The following is a 27,704-nucleotide window of genomic DNA, read 5'->3' on the forward strand; positions in this document are numbered from 1 at the left end:
AAAATTCAGATTTCCTGTCTTGCAAACACCCTGCCCAATTTATATTTACTTTAACATTTCCTAAACTTAAAATTTATTATTACATAATTTGGTAGTTCAAAATGTCACAGTTCAGAAGTTCACCAAATTTACAAGCACTTCAAACAAATTGCAAATCGAAGTTAGTTCAATGGAGAAAAATGTTGAAGAAAAATGTTAATTACTTTGAAGTTAGGCAATCATATATTATTGATGTAAAAAATGTTAAAGGCTTAGACATTTTTGTTTCAATTTGGAATCCTAAGACTTTTTTTACTTTGACTTATTATAATTTAATATTGCTTTGAAGTAGAAATGGTTATTGATTTTAAATTGTGATTTTTTTTCTGTGATTTTTTTACTTCTTAAGATTATTATATTGTGTATTTTGTTATCAAATAATTGCTAATAAATAAAACATAAGTTTTTTTTTATATTAAATCCAATTAATAATGAACTTACAGTTTTTTTTTTATAGAAGGAGCTTTTAAAAGCATTAAAAAAAAAAGTATAAGTATACTTTTCATGTACATATCAGATCTCTGTTAACTAGAAACTGTCTGTACAGTTTTATCTCTTTAGTCATTACTGGGAATAATTCTATAGTAAATGATTTGAGATTAGCGACATCAGTCAAACCATCGTTTAATACAGACTTTTATTCCAACCACTTAACTTTTAAGTCTTTCTTTTGTTGTAATAAAAGTGCTTTGCTTTGTTTTAAAAACATTTTGCTATTGTTGGTTTTACAAAACTCAGTAGATACAAGAAAGGAAAGCAAAAAGTTGATACAAGAAACTTATCATAATTGCAAAATAAAAACTGGTCTTTTATCCTTTGTGTTCTTGGTTCTTGGGTTCAAGCATTTGCTGCAAAAAAATAATTAAAAAAAAATATTTTTATATTCAGATTTTGGCCTTATTAAGTATAAATTATTATTTAACTAAACTTTTTATCCCTGTTTAATAGGGTAGGTCGATTTCATAACTGATATTGCATAATGCTGCAGTAGTTAGTGGCAGTTAAAATAAGTTTACTTTGAAAATTTGTTAATTATGTTTTAAATTATGATTTAAAACATAAACTTCAGGGTATACATTTAAACTTGAAATTAAAAAGAAATTTGGTAATGAAATTTGGAATAAGGCAGGGAGTCATGATAATTTTTATTCAAGTTAAATAAGTTAATAGACATTTTAAAATGGACCACTCACCTTGTATGGTTGAGCATTCCATATTTATAAGCAGCCCATTTTTCAGAAACTTTACCAAAGCCAATTCTTTTACAATATTAAAATAATAGTCTTTGATCTCAACTAAGATCTATCTTTTGGAATAAAAACATGTACTAATAAATTTTTAATACAATCAAGCAAAACTTGATTTGTATACTGAATATTTTCAAAACATTTAGCACACGCTAAAGCTTCTTAGCGCAGTTGTGTCACCATCAAATTTTTTAAAAAAAAGCTCTAAATGGAAGTTCATTTTGATGTAGTGTGCACCAAATAAGCTGTAGTTTTTTTATTTTTAAAAAAATTCTTCTTTTTACCACTAAGCCACTTATTTATCCAATATTGGTAACAGTATTATCAAGAAGAAAAGCCTGTAGACTTTGAACACTGTTATTTCCTTGTAAAACACTGAATGTTTCAGTAGCAAGAACTAAGTCTGTAGCAGCAATAGGAAATATCCTATATGCCAAATAATTTGCACTAGAATTTCCAACTTCTTAAGTAAATGTTAGGTGATGTTCAGGTTCAATCCTTTTTTTGAGCATTTCTCTTTGAAGTATGTTAATTATTATATTTGTTTTAGTTAACTGATCAATTCTAGTTATCTCATCAACTCTAAGACAAATTTACTGATTTTTTTGATTTCACATCTATTAATAGACTTTTTAGTTATAAAAGGTAAATTTGTGTTTACTGTAGCCCAAATAAATTTAAACTGCTGCTGATTTGCTGAGTTCAGGGTAGCTAGCCAATTCATGGTAGGCCAATTCAGGGTAGCCAACTCAGCTAGCCAATTCAGGGTAGCTAGCTAATTCATAATTCCAAGATATTTTCAGGACTTTTTAAGAAAATTTTTTTGTTTTTTCATGGATATATCGATTTTTTCTCAACCAGAAAAAAAACTAAATATGTTTATTTATGAAAAAAAATGAAAATCAAATATAACTAAATAATTAGTAGACACTAAAGGGTTATCTTGTAATTTAAATTTGAATGATAAAGCTATATTTATTTGTTGTTATTGCCAATAACTTAACTTAGCTATTTGTGCTTTATGCAATGTGCAATCAGTCAGGAACCCTCCATCCTTCATGTAAAAGAGGTAGCTTTTTAAATCTTTCACTAAATAAAAAAAACTCTGTAAAAGATAAATACATCATAACAAAATATTGAACTATTTTAGAAGAAAGTTCCAGGATTTTCAGGGATTATTGCTAAAAGAAGTGTTTTTCCAGGACTTTTCCAGGACCTATATACTTCCAGAAATTACTGACAATATAATAAAAGATATTAAAATTAAATTCAAAATACTTTTTTATTAATGTTGATAAAACCTCAGGCAGTTCAAGTTTCTTGGGTTATTATACTTGTTAATACCAATTTAGACGTAAATACATTTTCAAATAGTGTTACTGGTGAGTGTTTATTTAGTGTTTTACTAAAATTTCTGATTTATTATTGCATATTATTAGTTAAAGAGGACAATGTTATGATGGTTCATAAGCATTGGCGGGACACACTAAAGGGTTATCTTGTAATTTAAATTTGAATGATAAAGCTATATTTATTTGTTGTTATTGCCAATAACTTAACTTAGCTATTTGTGCTTTATGCAATGTGCAATCAGTCAGGAACCCTCCATCCTTCATGTAAAAGAGGTAGCTTTTTAAATCTTTCACTAAATAAAAAAAACTCTGTAAAAGATAAATACATCATAACAAAATATTGAACTATTTTAGAAGAAAGTTCCAGGATTTTCAGGGATTATTGCTAAAAGAAGTGTTTTTCCAGGACTTTTCCAGGACCTATATACTTCCAGGACTTTTTGAGGATTTTAAGGACCGGTGGCCACCCTAGAGTTACTGATATGTCTGCATTTGGATTCACATGAATAAGATAGTAGTAGTACTGAATAGCCTGTCTGAAAGTGCTTTGATCCGTTAATAATAACTCATAAGGGCACCACAATACTTTTTTTCACTTTTCATTTGTGTAATAGTAGTAGCCTTCACTCTCAGCATTTTTGCAAACCAGTAATATATACACAATGTAATAGAGTATAACATTTATTGAAATGGATAACTTCTTTTAAAAAATTTGTAATTTAATAAAATTTATTCATTGATTTAATAATAACTCATTCAAAGATAACTAGAAAAAAATACTACTCATTAATGCATTGATAAAAAAACTTTTCTTACAATTTCTTAAAATTGAAAGAACATTTAACAAATATAAACTTTTCGCCTTAAAACATTTAACTTTAAAACGAACTTGATTTTAAATATTAAAAATTTAAATTTTAAATGGGTGTAATTGATTTAACAAAAATGTATTGGCTTTTTAGAAGAATTGTGATAAACTTGATTTACTGTTGTTTTTCAACAAAAAATTTATTGGTTACTGTATAAATTTAGAACTAGGTATTTTTAAACAAGGTTATCTGACTAAAAAAGAATTATTTTCAAGATTGAAATTAAAAACCTTGCTGAACTGAAACTTTGCAAAATTAGTTCTAAAATGAGAAATGTAAATTTGCAAGCTACTTTTAACACAGAATACTTAAGATTTGGAGAAATTTCTGCATTACACAAATTGAAATTCAAAAATCGACTTTCCTTACTGTATAACCCTCTTTGAGAACTATGAGTCTTTTTATCTTGTAAACAGTTTTAAAACAATTTTTCTTCTTGGTTTCAACACAATCACAATACTTTTGTACTTCAAAAAACAAACAGACAAAGCTTTGAACATACATGGATTAATAATTTCCCACTTACTTTCAGCTTACTTTTTCAAAAATGGTGCATTTAGTGTAAAAAATTGTTTATATATCAAATACATCACAAAATGAGCTGATACAGTGTTGCAGGGAAGAAATTACTGACAATATAATAAAAGATATTAAAATTAAATTCAAAATACTTTTTTATTAATGTTGATAAAACCTCAGGCAGTTCAAGTTTCTTGGGTTATTATACTTGTTAATACCAATTTAGACGTAAATACATTTTCAAATAGTGTTACTGGTGAGTGTTTATTTAGTGTTTTACTAAAATTTCTGATTTATTATTGCATATTATTAGTTAAAGAGGACAATGTTATGATGGTTCATAAGCATTGGCGGGACACACTAAAGGGTTATCTTGTAATTTAAATTTGAATGATAAAGCTATATTTATTTGTTGTTATTGCCAATAACTTAACTTAGCTATTTGTGCTTTATGCAATGTGCAATCAGTCAGGAACCCTCCATCCTTCATGTAAAAGAGGTAGCTTTTTAAATCTTTCACTAAATAGGGAGTTAAATTTAGTGGAGCATATTGATAAGATTGTTCCATTATCTTAAGGAGAAAAGTTAAAAGATGTTTAAAGAACACAATAGATTGATAAAATGTATAACATGATACTTTTCAAAAGGTCTTTATTTCTGCAGTCTTTATTTCTGCAGTTTTTTAAAGAAATCTCTTCAAATATTATTAGAATATTTAATCAGACTTATTGAACTTACTTATATTTTTTTGATGGAAGAAAAAATATCAAAAAACATTTTTAAACAGTAAAATTTCATTAATAATGCAGGCAAATTGAAAACAAATCATTTAAAGTAATTTTAAAACATAAGATATTTTCTTTCTTTTTATTTAACTATATGTTTAATTGGAAAAAAAAATTAAAAACATTCTTTGAACTAATAAAATTTACTTGAACAGATATATTTTTTTCACATGATGCCAAATACATAACACAACGCTCTTTAAGTTTTAACTTTAGTTTTAGCAATTTGAGATTATGACACAGTTTAAAAGCAAAATACTTATACTTATAATATAACAATTTGAATTTGATTAGCTTTATTAAAAAATGAATTGTGAGTTAATATCGATTAGATCTAAAGGAGAATACACAACTAATACGATATGAATAATACAACCAATATGATATGAATATCAAGTATTAAATATATCGGGTAATATAATTACTATCAGAAACTTTACTAACTATAATTCTTCAATATCATTAAAATAATATTATAAAAGTTTTACCTCCCCACAATGTCCAATTCAAACCCCATTTCATTGCAAAAGATTCTGTGAACAGAAAATTAAAAACACTACCCTAAGCAAATAAAAAGTATATTACAAATATAAAACAAATATTAAAAATAAACAAACATTGTTTTAGTGAAATCATAAAATAATTACCAGTCTTGAAACTGACAATGTGCAACCAAACGCAAAAGCTAATTCTTTACCTTCAAACCAAAATGCTGATATTTTGCTCTGAGCAACTAGAGAAAATTTTACAATCAGCATTATTAACAACTCTGGTGTTTTACTAATCTCATTTTGTCATTGACATTTGATCAAAACAAAAATTTCAACTTGTCAAAATTTTGTTGCCAGAAACAATTAGAACTAAAATGTTCAAACTATCCCATAATAAACTGATAAAGATCCAGAATTCCGAAACACTTATTCTTTTATTTCAATTTTTTTTCTCCTAATTTTCCTTGCTAAAGTTAACACTTTTTTTCTAGCACCAAAAGTATCATGTTCACATATTAAAGTTTATTACAAAATTTATTTTTATTTAAAATGTATTACTTTTTTAAATTTTCTTACAAAACATTCATCAAGTCAAAACTAAAGTTAAAATGTCAACTTCTAAACATTAATGCTAAAACCAATAAATATTTCTAAAGTTAATCTGAGAAAATAAGGCCATGCAAATCACTCTGCTGAAAATCAACTCCTATTTTTATTTATCTTGATGAAAGCATCATTTGAATTTAGACTTATATTTAACTTTGCTAAATTATTTTTTTTTTTTTAATTTTTATAATAATAGAATTTATTTTAGGGAAGGGAAGTTAATGAAGACATAACCATAAAAAAGTTTTTATGGTAATGTCTTCATTAACTTCCTTTGTTGCTTTTCAATGATCAGAAAATAGAAATCTTTTGAATTTGACTATCAACTTAATGGAAAACAATGAATTAATGGAAATCAATTTAAATTAAACATTCATGAAGTATTAAAAATGGCCTCTTCGAATGTAGTGGCCTTTATGGCTATAGGAAGGTGAATTAACGTAAAAAATATATATATATATATATGTAAAATAGAATAAAAACAATCATTCAAGATGTATGTCAGACATTTAAATTTAAAAAGTACTTTAGCTAAAATTAAAAACTTTATAATAGTAAATTATTATTAATAATTAAATAAGTAAATAGTAAGTAACATAGTAAATAACATAATATTATAAAATCTTAAATATTTTCTCAATTTGCTAAAAAACGTTTTAGCAGACCGAAAAAACAAATAAAATAAAAACTAACTTGTTAAGGATCCATTTCCAGCACTAAAAAATAAAATAAAATTAAAAAGCATAAAGATGATTTAAAAAAAAGATGATTTTCTAGTAATAATATTCAAGACATTTATATATATATATATATATATATATATATATATATATATATATATATATATATATATATATACATATATATATATACATATATATATATATATACATATATATATATATATACATACTATATATATATATATATATATATATATATATATATATATATATATATATATATATATATATATATGTATATATGTATATATATATAGACACACACACACACTAAGGTTATTTAAAAAATCAAAGTAAAAATTATTAATAAAAAGTTTAAAAAAAATCTAAAAAAAAATCAGCAGATTAAAAAATTAAATTATATCAGAATGACTATCAAATATGAATTCTTCAACACACATTTTCGCAAAAAAATTGGTAATGAATTAAAGTGTGATCAAGTTGAGGGGTCAACCTGGACAAAATTTGTAAAAAACAGTGTTAGGTATTGTTTGTACTATAATTTTATTTAGAAGAAAAAAATCCAAAAAAATCCTACTCGGGCAAATTTTTTACAATATTTTTTGTCACAATAACTTTCTGTTATTATTTAACATTTAATAAAAAAAAACACACTTAAAATGCTTTTTAATTTGTTAATATTTCCTCAAAAATGATAAATAGTATTATACAAACAATTATAAAATACCAAAATATTTAGATAAAATTAAAAAACACAAAATGATTTGAATTTAAATAAACTAAATTGATTAAACGAATTGATTATTTTTTCATATATCTTTATGGCAGCTTCTCCCATCATAAATGTCTAATAATGATAATTATTAGACATTTATGATAACAATTAAAATAATGTTTAGATTAATGTGCTCAGACGCTGTAGCCTAAAATGAAATAAGTTTATTTTTTTAATTAACTTATTTTATGAACAAACAAGTTGTTAAAAATTCTTTTTTCCCCTCATTGCCTTATCTATCATTATTGGGATATTGCTTTAATTGCTCCATTTCCACTGACTAAGTATAAGCTTAACATCTCAACTTTGCAAAATCTACCAGTGCATTCATATAGAATGATATCTTATAGCATTTTAGCATGTTGACATGTTTAATATAAATGCATGTTGTAACGTTTTTCATTGGTGTTTAAGATAACTTGCAGCTTTTAGACTATCAGCAAACTTCAAGCATTTATGTTTATGTTTATTTCACATGAGAATGAAAACATCTATGCTTATGTTTATGTCACATGAGGATGCTGAAAAATTTTAACTATCAAAACCTACGGAGTTGTAAATTTTACATGACCATAATTTTCGAACGCTAAAAGATTAATGAATGAAACTTGTAATCTGTCCATTTAAAGATATTCTGGTGAGACATATCTCTAAGGGATAATGTGGCCATTTGCATATGTTTACACATATGTATCAATGTAAAATTATTTTCTTGTTGTTACCATGGTAAAGGATTTCAAAAAAAAACTTAAAAAAATTGTTTGTTTTTTAACTAAAGTAAAGCATTTTATATAAAAACTTTGTTAATATGGTTTATATTACCATAGGCTCTTATAGCCAATTGTACTCAAGCAGCTGAAGCCATTTTTTCATGTCCAGAATATGTGAATGTTACATCCATCGCAAGCATGAATAAGTTACAGACAAGATTCGATGGTATACTAATTAACTCTTTTTTTGTTGTTATTGTTTTTTGCACACTGATCAAGTTTTTTTTATGCCTTTACACGCTTCATAAGATATAAATATATCACTCATTTATGGCTGTATCATCAGCAACAATATTAGTAGATTTGGCTAGCCTTTTCAAAATTTAACTAAAGGTTTATCAGAATTATCTTATGCACCATTTAGTTTCAAAAAACTTGATAAGAATTTGTGCGGTTTGACAAGGGATTATGAAACTAGCTTAATGTCTCAGCGTTTCGTTTAGCATGCGTGCGAAGATCACTGTTATTGCACATCATTTTCATTATAAATCATTTGATTTAAGCATAAACAACACTATTTTTAATTTAACTGATAATGTTGATTTTCGTTCCTGATAAAGTGTTTTTGCGGGGGATTCTTCTTCATTACTTTAACATGAAGAAAAGTGCTACTGAAAGTCATCATATTTTGGTTGAAGTTTATGGTGACCATACTCTAGCTGAGCGAACGTGTCAGAAGTGGTTTGCACGGTTTAAAAGTGGTGATTTTTGTTTGGAAGACCAAGAGCGACCAGGACAGCCGAAAAAATTTGAAGATGCAGAATTGGCAGCATTGCTCGATCAGGATTCTTGTCAAACGCAAGAGGACCTTACAAAATCGTTAGAAGTAGAACAATCAACATTTTCCAGACGCCTCAAAGCCATGGGTATGATTCAAAAAATGTCTCATTGGGTTCCACATGAATTGAAAGACAGAGACGTGGAAAGAAGAAAGACCATTTGTGAATTGCTGCTTGAAAGACAGAAAAGAAAGGGATTTTTGCATCGAATCGTTACTGGTGATGAGAAATGGATTTATTACAAGAATCCTAAACGAAAAAAGGCCTGGGTAAAGCCAGGTGAACCAGGTCCATCACAACCCAAACGGAATATTCACTGTGCAAAGGTTATGCTGTGTATATGGTGGGATATGAAAGGTGTGGTGTACCATGAGCTTCTGACACCTGGTGAAACTATTAATGGAGAACGTTATCGACAACAATTAAAGCATTTGAAGCAAGCTCTGGTCATAAAACAACCAGATTGGTGTAACAGACATGATAAACTCATTTTTCAGCATGATAAGGCTCGACCACATGTCGCAAAATCTGTCAAAAACTATTTGGAAAATGTTGGATGGGAAGTGTTACCCCACCTGTCGTATTCTCTGGACATTGCTCCTTCTAACTACTACTTGTTCGATTGCATGAATAACGATTTGATTGGACAGCGCTTCACTTCTTCAGAAAATGTCGAAAAATGGGTATCTGATTGGATCACTTCTAAAGATGAAGCATTTTTTCGACACGGAATTCGTAAATTGCCGGAAAGATGGGCAAAAGTAGTGACTAGCGATGGACACTATTTTCATTAATGTATTCATCCATTTAGTTTTTGAAATAAACCTTCAATTTTCAATTAAAAAGCACATGAATTAATTCCTAGACCTAATACTTAAATTAGTTAAGTTGTTTTTGTTCGATAAAAAATTTTCTTGCTTGGAATTAATTTCTGTTGTGCTTGTAGATCTGAAAATTTATACTTTTCTTGTCAACGATAGCTGGATTAATTTAATAATGAAGAATTTTTTTATCTACTTTATTATCTGGATTATTTCAATAATGAAGAACTTTTTTTCTTCTGAAAAATGTGGTTTTTTTTGGCATTTTTTGGCTCTTTTGTTTGTTTGATTAAAGAATTATTTAAAACTATTTTACAAAATAATACTATTTTTTATATTTCCTTTATAATCCTGCTTTATAACCTTAAAAAAGAGATCTGGAGATTTTTTTATTTATTAAGTTATTTAGGTGCTCCAAGAAGTTCTAACAGTTTTATCTCAGAGTAATACGGAATAGGCTGCTAAACAGCTTGTTCAAGTGTTTGTTTATAAAAGACGCCTAGTACTTTGATGGATTAGCTCTGTGTTAGACCTCCTTTTTATCATATCATATAAATAATTCTGGCCATAAACTTGCCCAACAACAATTAATTCTTCCGATACAATGATATTCAGTCTTGCAATAGAAAACTCATTAAAGTATGAAACCTAAACAAACGCATCAAGATCCTAGGAACTAATTTCAAATGTCTTTATAAGATTTGGTGAAATGTTATTCTTGCCAAAACTTTAAAGACCTTGGTTAATTACAATTATCAAAGTAGAATAAATCCTTCTATCTGACGGAATAATATTGATTATAGAGAACAAAAATGCTGCCTGCAGGTTGATAACTTTTATCTTTTTGATACACTTCTGTAAAATCATCCCACTACAGTCTATTGTTAATTGAACAAACTAAATTTAATAAACAACGCAAAAAATTAATTCCAACAGATAAAAGTATGTTTGAAGGTAACTGAAGTTAAGAAATGGGTTTAAAAATAATACATGAGAACATTAGTAAAGTGGATGAATTTAACCTTTTTGATACTCTTGCATAAAACCATTCAACTGTAGTCTGTTGTTAATTGAATTAAATATATTTATTAAATGCTGCAAAAGATAAATTCCGACAAAAATAGGTATGCCTAAAGGTAACAGAAATTGAGAAATGGGCTTGAAAATGAGACAATAGGTCATTAGAAAATTAAACAAAAAAAAAACAATTCAGGAACATCATACAAAATAAAAGGAATTATTCTGTAAATAGAGTGAACTTTTATGATGGTTTTCCATTAAAAATTTAATTTATTTTGAATTAATTCAAAGCTTTGAAAACTCAAAAATACTTTTCATTCCTTTTTCTCTAACAGTAACAAGTGTAGGGTTGGTGGTTTCTTTACACATAAAACAAACTTTGTAATCCATATTTTCATAAATTTAAACCATTTAATTTTAGTATATTTAGTACACTTTTTAGTATATAAATTAGTCAAAAAATATCTTTTAAATGGTAAAATAAAAGAAGTAATTAACGTTGTAAAAACTTAAACTTAACTTATGGTTTTAACTAATAATTTGTTAAACTTTAAAATTATTAATTAGTAAAAAGTAAATAAATTCATATTTTTTATTAATTTAAAATTAAAATTTTTTTTTAAGCCAGCTTATAACTTTGGCATAATTCACAATATTTCATAATCATAACATAAAACATAAAACATAATTCACTTAAAAGTTTGAATGACGATTATGTAAAAACGTTTGTTAAAATAAAATCATAGTTGTAAGAAACAGTCTGGTCACTAAGGTCATATTCTTCTTATTTTTCTAATAATCATGAAAAACACTTGAAGCCAGTCGAGTTTGCACTTATGAGCAAGTGCAAACTATCACATAGCTCATAAGTGATACAGCATCGGTAAAAAATTTGCGTTTAAAGCACTCCAAAGAGTTTTGTAGGTAAACTTGTAGGGAAAAAAAAAGTTTAATCATTTCCGTCTATTTCTGAAACCTCAGTTGCTTCTACCACCAATACAGTACAAAGTAACATTATTCAGACTTTAAACAAAAAAAAACTATGGAATATTGATGACCACAGATCTATTCGAATCCATAAAATAATAGGAAAACTTATCACATTGGATATTCAGCCATTTTCTATTGCTGAAGATACAGGATTTAATGAACTGATTAAAGATGCTTACCCCAATTACAAATTACCATGTAGAACATATTTCAGCCAAAACGTAATCCCTAGCATGTAAGATGAACTGTTTGAAGATATAAAAATAAAAATCTCCGCGGCAAACTAATTGTCTCTGACGACAGATATTTGGACAGCGGATACTGCGAAAATCGCATTCTTAAGCATTATTGAACATTGGATAGAAAACAACTAAACTAAATTTTCCCAAGAAACTGCTGTTCTTCGAGTAATTCATTTTCCGGAAAATCACACAGGTGTTCATATAAAAGAGTATTTACAGAAAGGTTTAGATTCTTTTGAAATCCCGTTAAGCAAAATTCAACTTATTGTTACCGATAATGCAAGCAATATGAAGGCTGCAGTAAAAAACAGTGGGATGACATCAATTCCATGCTTTATCCATACTTTGCAGCTATGTATTCATGACTCTATATTTAGCCAAAAAACCATCAAGGAAATTTTAACTTTATGCAGAGGAATAACGACCTATTTTAATCATTCATCAATAGCATGTGCAAAATTAAAATCAATTCAGCAGCAATTAAATACTGAACCTCACAAAATGAAGCAAGATGTTCCAACTCGCTGAAACAGTTCATTTGAAATGCTACAAAGAACGTTTGAACAAAAAGTTCCTTTGGCCACTTATGCAGCAGAGTTTGATGAAATTAAACTTCCTACTAATTATCAATAGGGAATAGTCTAAAAACTTGTTTACATTCTTGCTCCATTTGAAAACTTAACACAAAAATGTGGTAAGAGGGACGAAACTTGCGCAAAAATTACACCATTTGTTCTTGCATTATAAGTTTTATTACAAAAAGCTTCATCAAGTGATAAATACGCTGGGATTATGACAATAATTGATGAACTAATAAAATCTGTTACTAAAAGACTTGATAAATTTTTGCTTAATAAAATGTTATGTGTATCAAAATTTTTGGATCCACGATATAAATTACTTTATCAACATGCAGATGAAAATGTTATTATAAAGTGGGTTGAAGAAGCACGGAAAGAAATGCAAGGAGCGCAAGATGTTGTTGACTCTGACGATGTTCCAATAGTAAAATTGGATTCCAGCCTCTACTGGATTCATTAGCATTGATGATTGTTTTAAAGATGTAGCTTTTATAAGAACTGGAAGAAAGCAGAGTGAAAAACGTTCCGAGGCAGAAAGAGAACTAATAGATATTGAAGTTGTTGACATAATTAAGAAGCAAACAATAGGTCTGCAATTACTCAAGAAATAGACAAATATTTATCTCTGCCTCTTTTAGAAAATACAGGTTGTCTGTTTTTGTGGTGGAGTAAATGTGGAATGCAATTTGAAAAACTTAAAAAAATGGCATTAAAATATCTTACAGCACCTCCGTCATCAATAAAAAGTGAAAGGTTATTTAGTGCTGATGGGGACATATACTAAGCAACAAGGAGCAGACTAAAAGCAGATAACGGAGAATACCTAATGTTTGTTCATTACAATCTAAAGTTAATAAAACAATTAAAATAAGATACAGCAAATAAGTGTTGTTTAAGTTCTTTTTGTTTAAATTTGTTTTATTTTAATCACACTACAGTCGAGAAAGTCTACCTTTTTTTGCAATTCTTTGTCACTCTTAATCTTTTACTTTCCCTAATAAAACTTTCAGTGGCGGAACTTCAAATTTTGCCCCTTTCCACACAAAATATTATTTAGGCCCGAACCACCATGAGAGAAAAATAATTTTAAACTAAGTATAGTTATTAAAAAACTGTTGCACAACTTTTGAAAAAATTGAGGCCCCTACAACTCAGGCCCCTTACCCTGCGTTGCGGGGTTTTGCTAAATGGTAGTTCCGCCACTACTTTGTGTGAATAGTTCATTGCTAGAGATTTCACAAGTTTATATTCCAACTTTTAAAAAAATGGACTTGGTGCTGGGTACCCGGGATCGGACCCGGGTATTCAGCTGGGTACCCGGAATCAGAGACTGGGCATAAACTGGTAAATGTTATTTGAGCTCACTTATTTTTTATAGCTTTTTAGGAGCGCACTTATTTTTATAGTTTTTTAGGATATGTATATATAGGATATTATATGTATGTATGTATGTATGTATGTATGTATGTATGTATGTATGTATGTATGTATATATATGTATATATATATATATATATATATATATATATATATTTATATATATATATACATATATATATATATACACACACACATATATATATATTAGTGACAGATCCTTTGTTTCGTCTTAATGAAAAACATTAAGACAAGACAAAAAACATGAGTTGGTATAAGCTTTTAACAATACAGTTGCGTATCATGATTGATGATAAAGAAATCTTGATAGGCATAGGAAAGGAATCGTACAATCCAACAATACAGCGGAGAAAATAGAATTAGCTTCACCTTTATTTTTTGTTAAATAAAAATGGCAGTGAAACAATTATTAAGTCTACTTTATTTCTCATTATCTTCTACTACAACTAAAAAGTTTATAAATTGGTATGTTTAATTAATTACAAATGGAAACAAAATTAAAAGTATTCAATTTGTGGAGAAAATAGAATTAGCCTCATTTACGTTATATACAAGAAATACAGAAAATATTTTGTTTTTACACTCATTTAATATTTAGCATTGCTTCCTGAAATTTTAATGTCTTTAAATATGCGACTTGACATACTAGTCACAAGAATTTAGATAGTTTCTTTAGACATTTCATTCCAAGCCTCTCTGATACGAGTTTTCAGCTCCAAAGTGGATTCAAATTGCTTACCATTTTCATAAACCTTTCTATAAAGTATTCCCCATAGATTTTCAATTGGTTTAAGATCTCGACTAGATGCGGGCCATTCCATTACATGAATATTTTTTTCTTTAAATCAAGCTTTTGCAAGCTTTGAGTTATGGATAGCATCATTATCTTGTTGAAAAGTGAAATTTTCACCCATCAATTCCTCACCATGTTCAAGCAAACTTATTATTTCTATTAAGTCAATGTAGTCCTGTCAATTTATTTTTATTGAAATCCATGCCAGTGGAAGTTTTCCAGCAAAGGAAAAAGCCCCCAAAACCATAACAGTTCCACCACCAATGTTACAACTCATTCAAGTTTCTTTCTCTTTTCGAAGATCGTAGCAGTAGTATTAATAGCCATCAGGACCATCTAGATTGAACTTTTTTTCATCACTAAAGAGAACTTGATGCCACTCTTCCTGCCAAGACATGTGTTCTCTCGCAAATTGTAATCAAACTTCTTTATAACGAGCAGTATATTTTGGTTTTGGTTTACACTTTTTCCAAACTGTGTTTGGATCTTCATGTAAGATTTGTCTCACACGTTGAACAGATACAAGTAATTGTAAATCAGCACAAATTTGAGATGCAGTCATGTGCTGAGCAGCAGCACGACGTACTATAACTCGTTTAGTACGATTATCAATTTTACATTTGCCACAACTTCCCTTATAAGCTCCATAATTAACCCCAATCTTGAAGTAATTATTACCTATTTTGGAGATCTTTTAATTTTTTTTGCAATTTCCCGATTAGATAAGCCTGTATCTTTGTATGCTATGATTACCGCTAATTCTTCATTTGTTAAACGCTTACCACACCCCATTTTAAATTAAGGTATTAAAAACCAAATGTTAAAAACTTTATGAGCACTGATTTCACAGTCTTTATTTAACTTACAAATAATAATAAAAAACTAAGTCACAAATGCGTATAACCAGATCAAACCATACAAGTAAACTGAAAATAATTAATGATGAGGCTAATTCTAATTGTTACCGCAAATATCAAGTATTATAAATTTTATGGTTTTATCAAAAGTATCGCAATTTAATTGTGCCATATTGCAATCTAAAAAGTTATTGTTTATAACAATAATTATATGTGTGTGGATACAAAAGATGCACTGCACAAACTTACTTACGGGTCATTCTATGCCAAATGGACCAAAATTTTAGGATTTCAACATAGACCCTCTCAGATTTTGATGAAACTTAGTAGGTTTGTTAATATCAATGAGAAAAGCAATTCCTGAAAATTTCAGCATAAAATCTTTCGTGGTTCATAAGGTACAGTCGTTTGAAATTTCTGATTTTTCCAAAAATAAAAACTTCAGTAGCAAAAACTTGTCTTGTTCAACAAAATTTCAGAAAACCTTCTAGTTTTTTTTATTGTATACAACTCTTGACTTACTTTAATAAAACTTTGACATTGAATTCTCAAATGTCACATTTTTTCCATAATGGCTAAATAGTTTCCTAAAAAAGCTAAATAGTTGTTTGCAAATATAAAAAGTTGATTTTTGATGAGTCAATATACAAAATCTGCAATTTAAGAAGTGAAAAATATACTTTTTTAGTTTCTATATATGATAGGCTTCCAAATTTTTTAAAATTTACTAATAAGATACAAATCAGTAAAAAATTATAGACTTCTAAAAATGGCTGCAGCTAAATCTTAGGAAAATGTGCCTCCACTTCAAACCACCAGTAACCAAGGCCAACACTGGTTTTAATAATTTTTTTTTTCCTTTTATTTTAATAGACTTTATTTCAGTGATTTCAGAAAAAAAAAATAGTGGGTACTCATGGGGAAGTTACAAAATTAGAACAATAAAAATTGCCCAAAATGCATTAAAAACAAAAAAAACAAAGTTATTGTTGTACTTTAGTTTGCGTTATATATTCTAATACAAAGTATGTATGAATTTAAAAGTATTTCACAATAAGTACTAGAAATAAGTTTTTAATTAAGCTTGAATTAAACTCAGTTTTTATATAGCCCTAGCTCCTACCTGCCTCCTCCCCCCCTATCCCAAGCATTTACTTTTTAATGTGCACATTTTTGCCTAGAACTTAGAAAGAAATATGTCTGATGTATGAAGTGTCTATATACACAAACAAAGAATTCAACATACACATTTAAAAGCTGTGACATAAAAAACAAGCAAATTATTGAGTTTTCTTTTTATATCTTTATATCTCTTTATATCTTTTTATATCTTTTTTATTTATTTATAAATGTTATCAATTTGTATCTTACTGCTTTATTTGATAAGCACAGCTTGGAAGGAATCACCTTTAATCAGTGGCAAAAAAGCTAACAAAAAATATGATATAGTTACACTAACTCTTCCAGTGGATGACGTTATCGAAAAAGCTTGTCAAGAAATAGACCAGTTAAGAGATCATCATTATATAGCCAAAAATCAAGCAGCATATTTGCAGCTTCTTAAAATATCATTACCAAGTAATCATATTTTAGTATTGCTAGACTTTGCTGAAAATTACAGTTTTTTAATTCAAGATGCAGTACAAGGTTTCCATTGGAACAATAGTCAAGCAACATTGCATCCTTTTGTTATATACTATATGGAAGAAAATATGATAAAATGTAAAAGTGTTTGTATTATTTCAGATCATTTGCAACACAATAAAAACTCAGTTCATTGTTTCATTTATGAAGTAATAAAACATTTAAAAGAGTTGATGCCTTACTTTAACCACTGCATTTATTTTAATGATGGTGCAGGTTCACATTATAAAAATTACAAAAACATATCTAATTTATGTCACCATAAACTAGATCATAAAGTATCTGCAGAATGGCATTTTTTTGCCACATCACATGGAAAGAGTGCTTATGATGGCGTTGGGGGCTCTGTCAAAAGACTTGTAGCTAGGGCCAGTTTACAATCACTAACAGATCCTATCAATTCACCTGAAAAAATGTATGATTGGTGTAAACAAAATATTAAAGGATTGTATTTTCAATACATTTCAAATGATGCAAATGTACTACATTGCATAAAGTTTAAATTAGAAAAATGTTATGCTACTTGTTCAACAATTCCAGGAACAAGAAACCACCATTGTTTTATACCACAATCATTAACTACTTTACAGATGAGACGGGTGTCATTTGATAATATGTATACTAATGTAAATGTTTCTAAAATGCATCATATGGTTCCACTTTCTTCTCTTTCACCAGGAATTAATATAGCATGTGTTTATGATGCAAAATGGTTTTTAGACAATATTGTGGAAATATCTGAAGAAAATCAAGATGTTCTTATCAAGTTCATGAAGCAGTCTATTTTGTTAAACACTTTTACTTGGCTACATAAAGAAGATATTTTCTGGGTTCCAATAATGCACATTTTATGCAAAATTTCATCTTTAAAAGTTCAATCAACAACTGGTAGATGCTATGAACTATCAGCTCAAGAAAAAACTGAAATATTACATTTGTACAATAGCATAAGTAACATAATTAAATAACAATTTAGCAAAATTATTATAAATTAGATTTATTTGTTTTAAACATAGTTTTTTAGCAAAAATTTATTTGAAAGATGCAATGTTTAAAACATAGTTTTTTAGCAAAAATTTATTTGAAAGATGCAATGTTTATTGATTGTTTATTAGATAATATTTTTTATTACACAATCAACATGTGAATTGTGTTGACAAATCAAATAACTTATATAAGTTATTATATTAACTTGGTATAAGTTGTAATCTAAATTTGAACATGATAATGAAACAAGTCAAATTAATGTGGAGGGGTGGAATAGTGAGTGTATTGGAAAAATATTACAAAATTTATGGCCATGGTATTAAATATTGGGTAAATTAGACTAGAAAGTCTTTTTTTCGTTTTAACCTAATAGGCTACTTATAAGTTTTATATGTAGTCTTTTTACTGTCTGACATTTAAAACTAGTTTTTATATGTGTATGTTTGGTGGTGTGTTTGGGTATTAAGGCACTTCATACATCAGAGATAAAACCAGACAAACCGTGTAATAAAAAGTGTCCAATTACAAATTTTTTCTAAGTTCTGGACAAAAATGTGCATGTTAAAAAGTAAATAATTGGGATAGGGGGGGAGGGGGCAGGTAGGAGCTAGGGCTATTTAAAAACTGAGTTTAATTCAAGCTTAATTAAAAACTTATTTCTAGTACTTATTGTGAAATACTTTTAATTTCATACATACTTTGTATTAGAATATATAACACAAACTAAAGTACAACAATAACTTTGTTTTTATTGTTTTTAATGCATTTGGGGCAATTTTCATTGTTCTGATTTTGTAGTATATCTTTTCACTTCTTAAATTGCAGATTTTGTATATTGACTCATCAAAAATCAACTTTTTATATTTGCAAACAATTATTTAGTATTTTTAGGTAGCCATTATGGAAAAAATGTGACATTTGAGAATTCAATATCAAAGTTTTATTAAAGTAAGTCAAGAGTTGTATACAATAAAAAAAACTAGAAGGTTTTCTGAAATTTTGTTTTAAAAATATACAACATGAAGTATGAACAAGAAATGTTTTTGCTACTGAAGTTTTTATTTTTGGAAAAATCAGAAATTTCAAACGACTGTACCTTATGAACCACAAAAGATTTTATGCTGAAATTTTCAGGAATTGCAGGAATTTTCTCATTGATATTAACAAACCTACTAAGTTTCATCAAAATCTGAGGGGGTCCATGTTGGACCTTGGTCCAGTTAGCATGGAATGACTCTTACAGATTTACAAAATATTGGATCAGTACATGGTGAGGCTAATTCTATTTTCTCCACTGTATAAACAAACCAATGCTAAGCTTGATACCAGATCTCGTGTATATATATATATAAAAAGTTTTATGTGTTATTAATAGATTCAAAAGATTTTATGCAAGCTAACAAAAATCTATTTCAGGATAATTACTAACTCCATAAAATTAAGATAATGTCTTAAGCGAGTTGATAGAAGTCAATAGTGACTCTAAGTAAAAACTAGTATATCTAACTTTTCTCAGTATTTTGTTGGATTTTTTTACTTCTTAAAGTAAATAAAATTACACTTCTAACAATACCACTGCATTTTACAAATTATGTCCATGTTGATTCTTTTTCAATCTATTTTGACTACACTATTAAGCAAGAATTATTAAGCAAGAATTAATTATTAATTAAAATGCTATGTCAAAAAAAACTGAATAGAACTTTAATAATAGACCCAAAAAATGAAAGAACAAATCTTCTAAATAAAAAATAATAAAGTTCTCAAACATCTTATCAAACTTTCGAACATCAATTATAATTTTTTTTTATTATATATTAAATATGTTTCTTAAACTTAACACTTAACATAGAAATAAAATAAAATACTAATTTGTAATTTTTTATTTATTTCCAGAACAATTTCTTAGCTAAGTGTGTACATAAGAAAAGGTTGAAAACACATGCTCAACTAAAGTTAAAGGTGGGCTTCAATTGAATTGTTAAAGTTAAAAATATGATGAAATTTGAGCCGATACCATTCGACTAAATCATTGAACTTGAGCTGAACCTGCTTCGGAAAAAATATTTTAGAAAAACTTGCTATCATTTGAATTTGAAATGTTTTAGCTTTAGGAGGAGTTTTAAAAGTTATTTAGAGCAACAGAACTATGCATATTTATAGCTTTTCAAAACAAATTGTTGCTTAGGAACAATCAAGTTGCAAAATAAGTGCCAAAAGATGCCAAAGATAAATCTTAATTTTTGTATTCTGAATGATAACATGCTTTGAAGTTAAACTTAAGAAAAAATTAATGCACCTAAGTATAAAACTTTGAGAATATGAGAGATTTAAAATTATCTAAATACTTTCTGAAGAAAAATCTTTAAAATTTTTGATAAGAATACTCTAAGCCTAATGGATGATAAAACTTCAAAAGAAAATTTTCAAGTTATAATTGAAACAAAAATAATAACTATTGTTTGATAATTCAACTTCAAAAAAACTTTGACTGGAAATTCTCTTATGAGTTTATTTAAATTCCAATAAAATAATTATATTTTAAAATAGTTTAATCAGTTTTAGATAAAATCACATGACAGTAGCAATAACAGCAGACAGTAAAATGTTTTTAAAAGAATGCATTTTTTAAATTTAAGCTCAAAAACATTTTTTTTGAAGAAAATTAAGATTACTGCAAAAGAGTGTTTTAGAGTAAAGAGTTACACATGTAAATAAAATTTGGTGTTTTTTATTTAAGCAAAACACAAAATTTAAAAAATGTTGTGAAAAAACACCCTGCAGTTATATTAAAAAAAAACCTGCAGTGCTAATTTTAAAAACACATTGCAGTGCTACTTTTAAAAACTTAAGTTTTTGATATTTAAATTATTTTATATTTATTCTATTATTTAATTAATTTGTAGATTTTCTTAAACACATGTGACAGATAGCCAAAAAAAGTGCATTATATATTTATGGATTAGTAATAGATATAAAATCTATTCAACAGATCTCATTAAAATGTCTTACCCAAAAATGAGTCTACCAAGAAGAAATAACGCAAACATAGCATCTTTTCCTTTAAAAAAATATCCAGCTGCAAAAGTCATTGAACCAATTACACAAAGTGTTGAAAAAAGCAATGCACCTACTAAAATTGTAAAGACATAAAATATTTACTGCCAATGAATTATACATGTATATATGACAATTTTTATTTAAAATAAAATAAGTCAAATGCTTATTTATAACTCTCTTATTTCCCAACTCATGAGTCAAAAACAATTCCCATGCTTGAATAAGACCGCATGGGCGCAACATCTATGTTGGATTTGCTACTGATGAAATTTTGAAGTGTTTTTGGACATAAAGATGACATTAATGCAATAATCAGCAAACTTAATTTTGATGTATTTTTGATAAGTTCATATTTTAAAAAACTTAGAAAAAAGTTTAATTTTTGATACTTTTTGTTTGTTTACTTTTCTACTTTTTCTATATATATTCTATAACATAAATATATATATATATATATATATATATATATATATATATATATATATATATATATATATATATATATATATATATATATAATGCTCAAAGTGGAGAAAAAAAAAGTAAGGGGATGGTATTCGGTAAATTAAAAAATACCATAAAATATGTAGAGATTTATAAAATGAAGGGAGGATGGTCTATACTTTATAAAAAGGTGATAAGATGGCATCCATTTGAGCACTTAATATATATATATATATATACATATATATATATATATATACATATATATATATATATATATACGCGCTCAACTTGTTTCTCAGCGCAGTAGCCTTGTTCGTCAAGGTTCGTGTTTCAGAGTTAGAGAGCTGAGAGAGGGTTGTAACCACAAGTAGCCTCCTCATCTGTAGTGGCCTTCTCGGCCTTGGGGAGGTAAATTATAAAATTAAAAAAAAAATGTTTTTGCTAAATTTTATTTTTGACTTTTTAGTCTTTACAATGAGTTATGCTATGATTTTCAGTCGCTCTTTTTTTTAAGCTTCACAACCTCTACTTAATTTTTCTTTTGTGAAGCTGCCTGTAAAAATTTTCGTTGCTTGTTATATATTTGCTTACCATTGCTTATTAATATACTAATTTATATTAGTATTAATAAATAAATAAAAAATTATTTCGTATTTTTATTATGTTTGTTTATAGTTTTATTAATTTATTTTTTTATTAATAGCAGAGGTTGGAAAAGCTACTGGAGCACTGCAGGTATATTTTATGTCATATATTTCTCCCGACTGGTCTGATTGCATGTGAGATGTGTCTGTATGTATATGTAAACATGAGTATAAAAACATTTTTTGTGTGTAGAATGGAAAGTAAATCATTTGAATGAAATAGGTTTGATTATTTTGCAGGTATCTGACTGAATTTTTGGGTGGAGAAAAATATGTTTCATGTTCTTTGGTTCTGCTGTTTTTTGCCATCTCTCTCGGATGATGGAGAGAACAGATGAGAGATGATGACCCTACCTATGTGGTCAAATTTAAGTCTACATTCCTGAATAGAACACAACTGGAGACACACAAGAAAAATGCTAACATTGCATATCTAAAAATTGCAACCATATTGGAACTGAGATTTAAAGACTTCAAGTGTATACCTAGAGTTAAAAGAGGTAAGGTGTGGGCCTCAGTCACTAACTTACTCAAGGAATGGAGAGTTATTGCATATGAACCTGTGGAAGCAACAATATCAAAGCCATCAAAGAGAAACTTTGCTATATTGGTTGCTTCATCAGAGTCTGATTCTGAACACAAGGAAGACTCAATCAAGAATGGTGTGTGCCAATACAGAGCAGACCTTACCATTAGTACTGAGGGCTCACACAGCAGGCTGGCCTTATTTGCAAAGAAGTACTTGGCAACACCTGCAGCATCCATACCTAGAAAAAGGTTGTTTTCACTTACTGGGTCATATTGTACAAAATTGTGAGTTTCTTTAACATCTTAAACGTACCAGGTAAAAAAAACTTAACTACTCTATGATATCTACCAAAACAAATTTAAGTACAGATTATGTCAAAATGCATTAATTTAATTTAGGAAACTAATTACTTTTTAAGCAATGCTTTGGGCTTCTAAATTAATTGCATTTTCCAAATTTTTAGGGGCTTTCTCACAAGAACTAGTAATATTGTCACCTAAAATTTTTTCATTGTTTTCTGTTGTGAGTTGGTAAAAAATTTTATACGACAACATTACTAGTTTTTTTGAGAAAGTCCCTAAAAACTTGGAAAATAAAATTAATTTTGAAGCTCAAAGCATTGCTAAAAAAATAAACCCTTATAACAGAATGAAATCAACTACCCCTGCCCATGCTTTTGTAACACTTAAAGACCATATGCCAAAATTTCAAAACAAACTTCCTTGTAGGTTATTGGTTCCCTAAAAAAGTGAAATTGGACATGTAAGCAAAATTAAATTGGACAAAACTAATAATATTCTTAGAAAAAAATTAAAATTACAACAGTGTAAAAATACCACTGATATTATAAATTGGTTCTCCATAATCAAAAATAAAAATGACTGTACATTTATTCAATTTGAAATTAATGATTTTTACCCCTCAATAACTGCAGATATTTTATATAGCACAATTAAATTTCCAAAAAGCCACACAGTTATTCCAGAAGAGACAATTTGTATAAAACATTGCAAGAAAAACTTTATTTTAATAAGGAAAAAACATTACTGCTTTGATGTAACAATAGGCAGTTATGATGTAGTAGAAATTTGTGAACTTGTTAGACTATATTATTTTAGATTTATTAAGTAAAATAATCAATATTAATGATTTATTTTAATAATTTATCCTGACCATGTTTTAATAGTAATGCATAAAATCTGGTCCACAGCTCTATAAAATTAGAAAAGACATAAAAATTTTTTAAAAATATTGGTTTTCAAATCAAAATAAGCATAATTTTAAAAATTGTGAATTTTGTCACATTTAATCTGAAAATTTATATAAGCCTTTCAAAAAACCAAATGATGAATTATTGTATATTAATCCCAAATCCCAACCTCAATTAATAAAAGGCTGAACCAAAACTCCTCTAATGAAAATGTATTCAATTCCTCTAAACAAATTTTCAAAGATGACCTTAAAAAAAGTGGTCTTCAAAATTTTGAACTAAAATTTGACCCTAAAAAAAAATATAAAAAAGCAAAACAGAACTGGAAATGTAATTTGGTTCAACCCCTCCCCCTCCCCTGTCATACAGCAAAAGTTTCCACTAGCATAGGCTTTTCTAAAATTGGTCAATAAACACTTCCCTCTCTCTAATAAAGTAGATATATTTTTAATTGAAATACAGTTAAAATTAGCTACAATTGCACAAAAAATAAGGAAAGAATTATAAAAGGTTACAATAATGCTTTGTTAAGCAAAAAAAGAAATCCTAAATAAAAAAAAAAACAGAAAATTATAATTGTAAACAAAAAAACCATTGTCCAATGAGTGGAAAATGTTTATCAAAAAATATGGTATAAAAATGTGTTGTTTCCTCTAAGAATGTACCTGATAAACGATATATTGGCTTAACAGTAAATTGAAAAAACATTTTGCCAATCATAAAAGATCCTTTAAAAGCAAAAAGTATTAAAGGACATCATGCTATCAAAATACATGGAATATAATGCATGGAAATTAAAAGATAAAAATACTGATGACTTTATACTGAATCGGTCCATCCTTAAAACAACACCTGCATATAACAATATTTCCAAAAAATGCATATTATGCCTAGATAAAAATTTAAATATTTAAATAATTACACATAAGCTAACCAATAATGCTTATTAAACAAAAATCAGAATTGATTTCTGCATGCAGGCATGAAAATAAGTTTCTCCTTAAAAAAAAATAAAAAAATAAGCGAGCTCAAAAAATAATCATATTAAATCCCCCTTTAAAAATACTTTTTTAAAAATAATCAGAAGTAAACAGTTCTAAAGAATTCTTTTTATAAGTGTCAGCATATTCCACAAAATGTGTAAACATTTACAGTAGCTAAGACATTTATAATTTCCTGTAATTTAATTTTTGGTATAAATTGATGTTTTATTAATTTGATCATTTATTTCTGATGAGTCTTTATTAATGAAACACGGCTGTTTCACTCAATATAAAAGCAAGCTTGATGTCACAAGTTTATCAAAAAAAAAAAGAAAGTATTTTCACATAAAAAGTATAAAAATTCACTAACTTTAAACTAGTAAAAATCATTTATCAAAATTTTTAATCATTTAACACAAATAATAGTAATTTTTTTCTATAAACATTTTTTCATCTCCAAATAAAAAAAATATAAAAGGATCTATCTTTCCTTTTTAAATAAATATTTACATTAAAGGAATTAAATTAAATATTGTTAAAATATTACTAATGATTTGGGATTACTTTTCTGTTTCTTGCGATATTTACGAAAAACTGATTTTTAGTGCCATTTGCTTATTTTTATAAGAATAATTTGTTTCTAATGCATTTCTATTTTTAATTTTACTACTTTAAAATGTAAATCATTATTTTTTGTAAAAGGCACCAAATTATTGAAATTTCAATCTTTTATACATATAAAAATCAAAAAATTATTTTTTGTATCTTTAGTTATGTTATGAAATATGTCTTCAAACTTGGCTGGTTAACAACAATTTTTCTAGTTTTAAGCGTAAATTTTTGTTTACACTTTAAAACAATCATGTGACCTTTAATACTTTACGAGTAAAAAAATAGTGATTTGCTTTACTTAAAAAATGCCTGTTTCAGTTAACAAATAGGTTTAAATAAATTTCTTTATGAGTTAAAGTGGTTTTACAATGTGTATATTTAATAATAAATATCTAAAATATACTTTTTATACCAATTTATTTTTGATAAAAAGATATATATATATATATATATATATATATATATATATATATATATATATATATATATATAAATTAGTAAATAAACACTTATCTAACTTGAGCTTCTACTGTCACCTTCTCCTTCAGCAGGATCATCAGGTAACCTGAAACTGACAGTAGAAGCTTAAATGAGATAAAGTAGAAGCGTAAGTTAGGTAAGTGTTTTTTTACTAACTTAAAACTGCTTTTAAGATTGAGCATTCTTTTTGTAGAATAAACTAACATAGTTGAAAAAATGTAACAACAAAAACTATATAAATAAATGTTATGAAGTATTTGCTTTGATGATATTAGAATTTTTAATTAGAAATTTATTTTCATAGTGGAACTTTGGTGCAAGCTTATTTTGTAGTAAAATTAATGGTGATGTAATAATTTGGTGTTTGTTCACAATCTAACAGTATGGTTTTTTTTGTTGATTTTTCAATCTGACAAAGCCTTGTGATGTACATTTTTGCTTTGTCTTTAAAGATAAATTGTTTCTTTTAAGCTAGACCTTTTAAAATAGACTATTAGCCCTCCTTTTTTACTCCCCCTTGATGCTGCAGACACAATATAATACAATAAAGCATGGCAAAGAATGAAAATGTTAATAATAAATATTTCTTAAAATATAATGGTAAATAGTATAATATTAGTAGATAAGAAATCAGTTTTTACAATTCTTAAAAAAAATTAGCATAAAAATCTGACATAATAGTGTATCATTGAAAGTCTAAATTTAAATTTTCTGTTTAAATGTATGCTATCATAGAAAGCCTAAGTTAAATTTTCTCTTTAAATGTATGCTATCATTGAAAGCCTATGTTTAAATTTTCTGTTTTAACGTATGTTATCATTGAAAGTCTAAGTTTAAATTTTCTGTTAAATGTATGCTATTATTGAAAGCCTAAGTTTAAATTTTCTGTTTAAATGTATGCCATCATTGAAAGCCCATGTTTAAACTTACTGTTTAAAACACAACAGTAAAAAATAATATAAAAAAAAGTAACAATTAAATTAGTTATATGAAATAAAAAATACCTCTTTGACCAAATTTATCAATTAAAACACCAGCACCAATCACAACAAAAACATTCCTTTAATTATAAAACAAATAAAAAATTGACAGAAAGTAGATAAAATAAATAAAAAAAAAACAAGAAGTAAGAAATTATGTTCTATTAAATTATAAAAAATTTATAATTTAATACAAATAAAATATTTCTTAATAATGTAAATAAAGTAATTTTGTTACAAAAACAATAAATTTTTATTAAAAATTTATTGTTATTGTAACAAAATTACTAAAACATTTTTTTGATTAAAATTTACTAATTTTTTGTTTTCCCTCATTTTTCTTTTAATATTGCTTTAAGCTGAGTTTAAAAAACAAATATATTACAAAAATACATACCTAAACTTGTATGAATGGAAAATATTTTGAATATCCAGAAAAACTTAAAAATAAAAAAAATATCTGGAATTCTGGAGATATCCAGAAAAAGAT

At 27.0% G+C, this 27,704-nt stretch overlaps 1 protein-coding gene across 1 annotated transcript in view; it reads right to left on the bottom strand.

The window, feature by feature from the left end:
* The window catches only part of LOC100209732 (major facilitator superfamily domain-containing protein 1), a 79,183-nt gene that overhangs the window by 25,319 nt on the left and 26,160 nt on the right, over positions 1 to 27,704 (bottom strand). Inside the window, exons 5-9 of the mRNA XM_065793219.1 lie at positions 27,239 to 27,294; positions 21,282 to 21,402; positions 6,602 to 6,624; positions 5,459 to 5,544; positions 5,300 to 5,372 (exon numbers count right to left, since the gene is read on the bottom strand). Of these exons, the coding sequence (XP_065649291.1) occupies positions 5,300 to 5,372; positions 5,459 to 5,544; positions 6,602 to 6,624; positions 21,282 to 21,402; positions 27,239 to 27,294 (359 nt within the window). The remainder of the gene's footprint in view (positions 1 to 5,299; positions 5,373 to 5,458; positions 5,545 to 6,601; positions 6,625 to 21,281; positions 21,403 to 27,238; positions 27,295 to 27,704) is intronic.

This window comes from Hydra vulgaris, chromosome 03, assembly GCF_038396675.1.
Source record: "Hydra vulgaris chromosome 03, alternate assembly HydraT2T_AEP".
NCBI lineage: Eukaryota > Metazoa > Cnidaria > Hydrozoa > Anthoathecata > Hydridae > Hydra > Hydra vulgaris.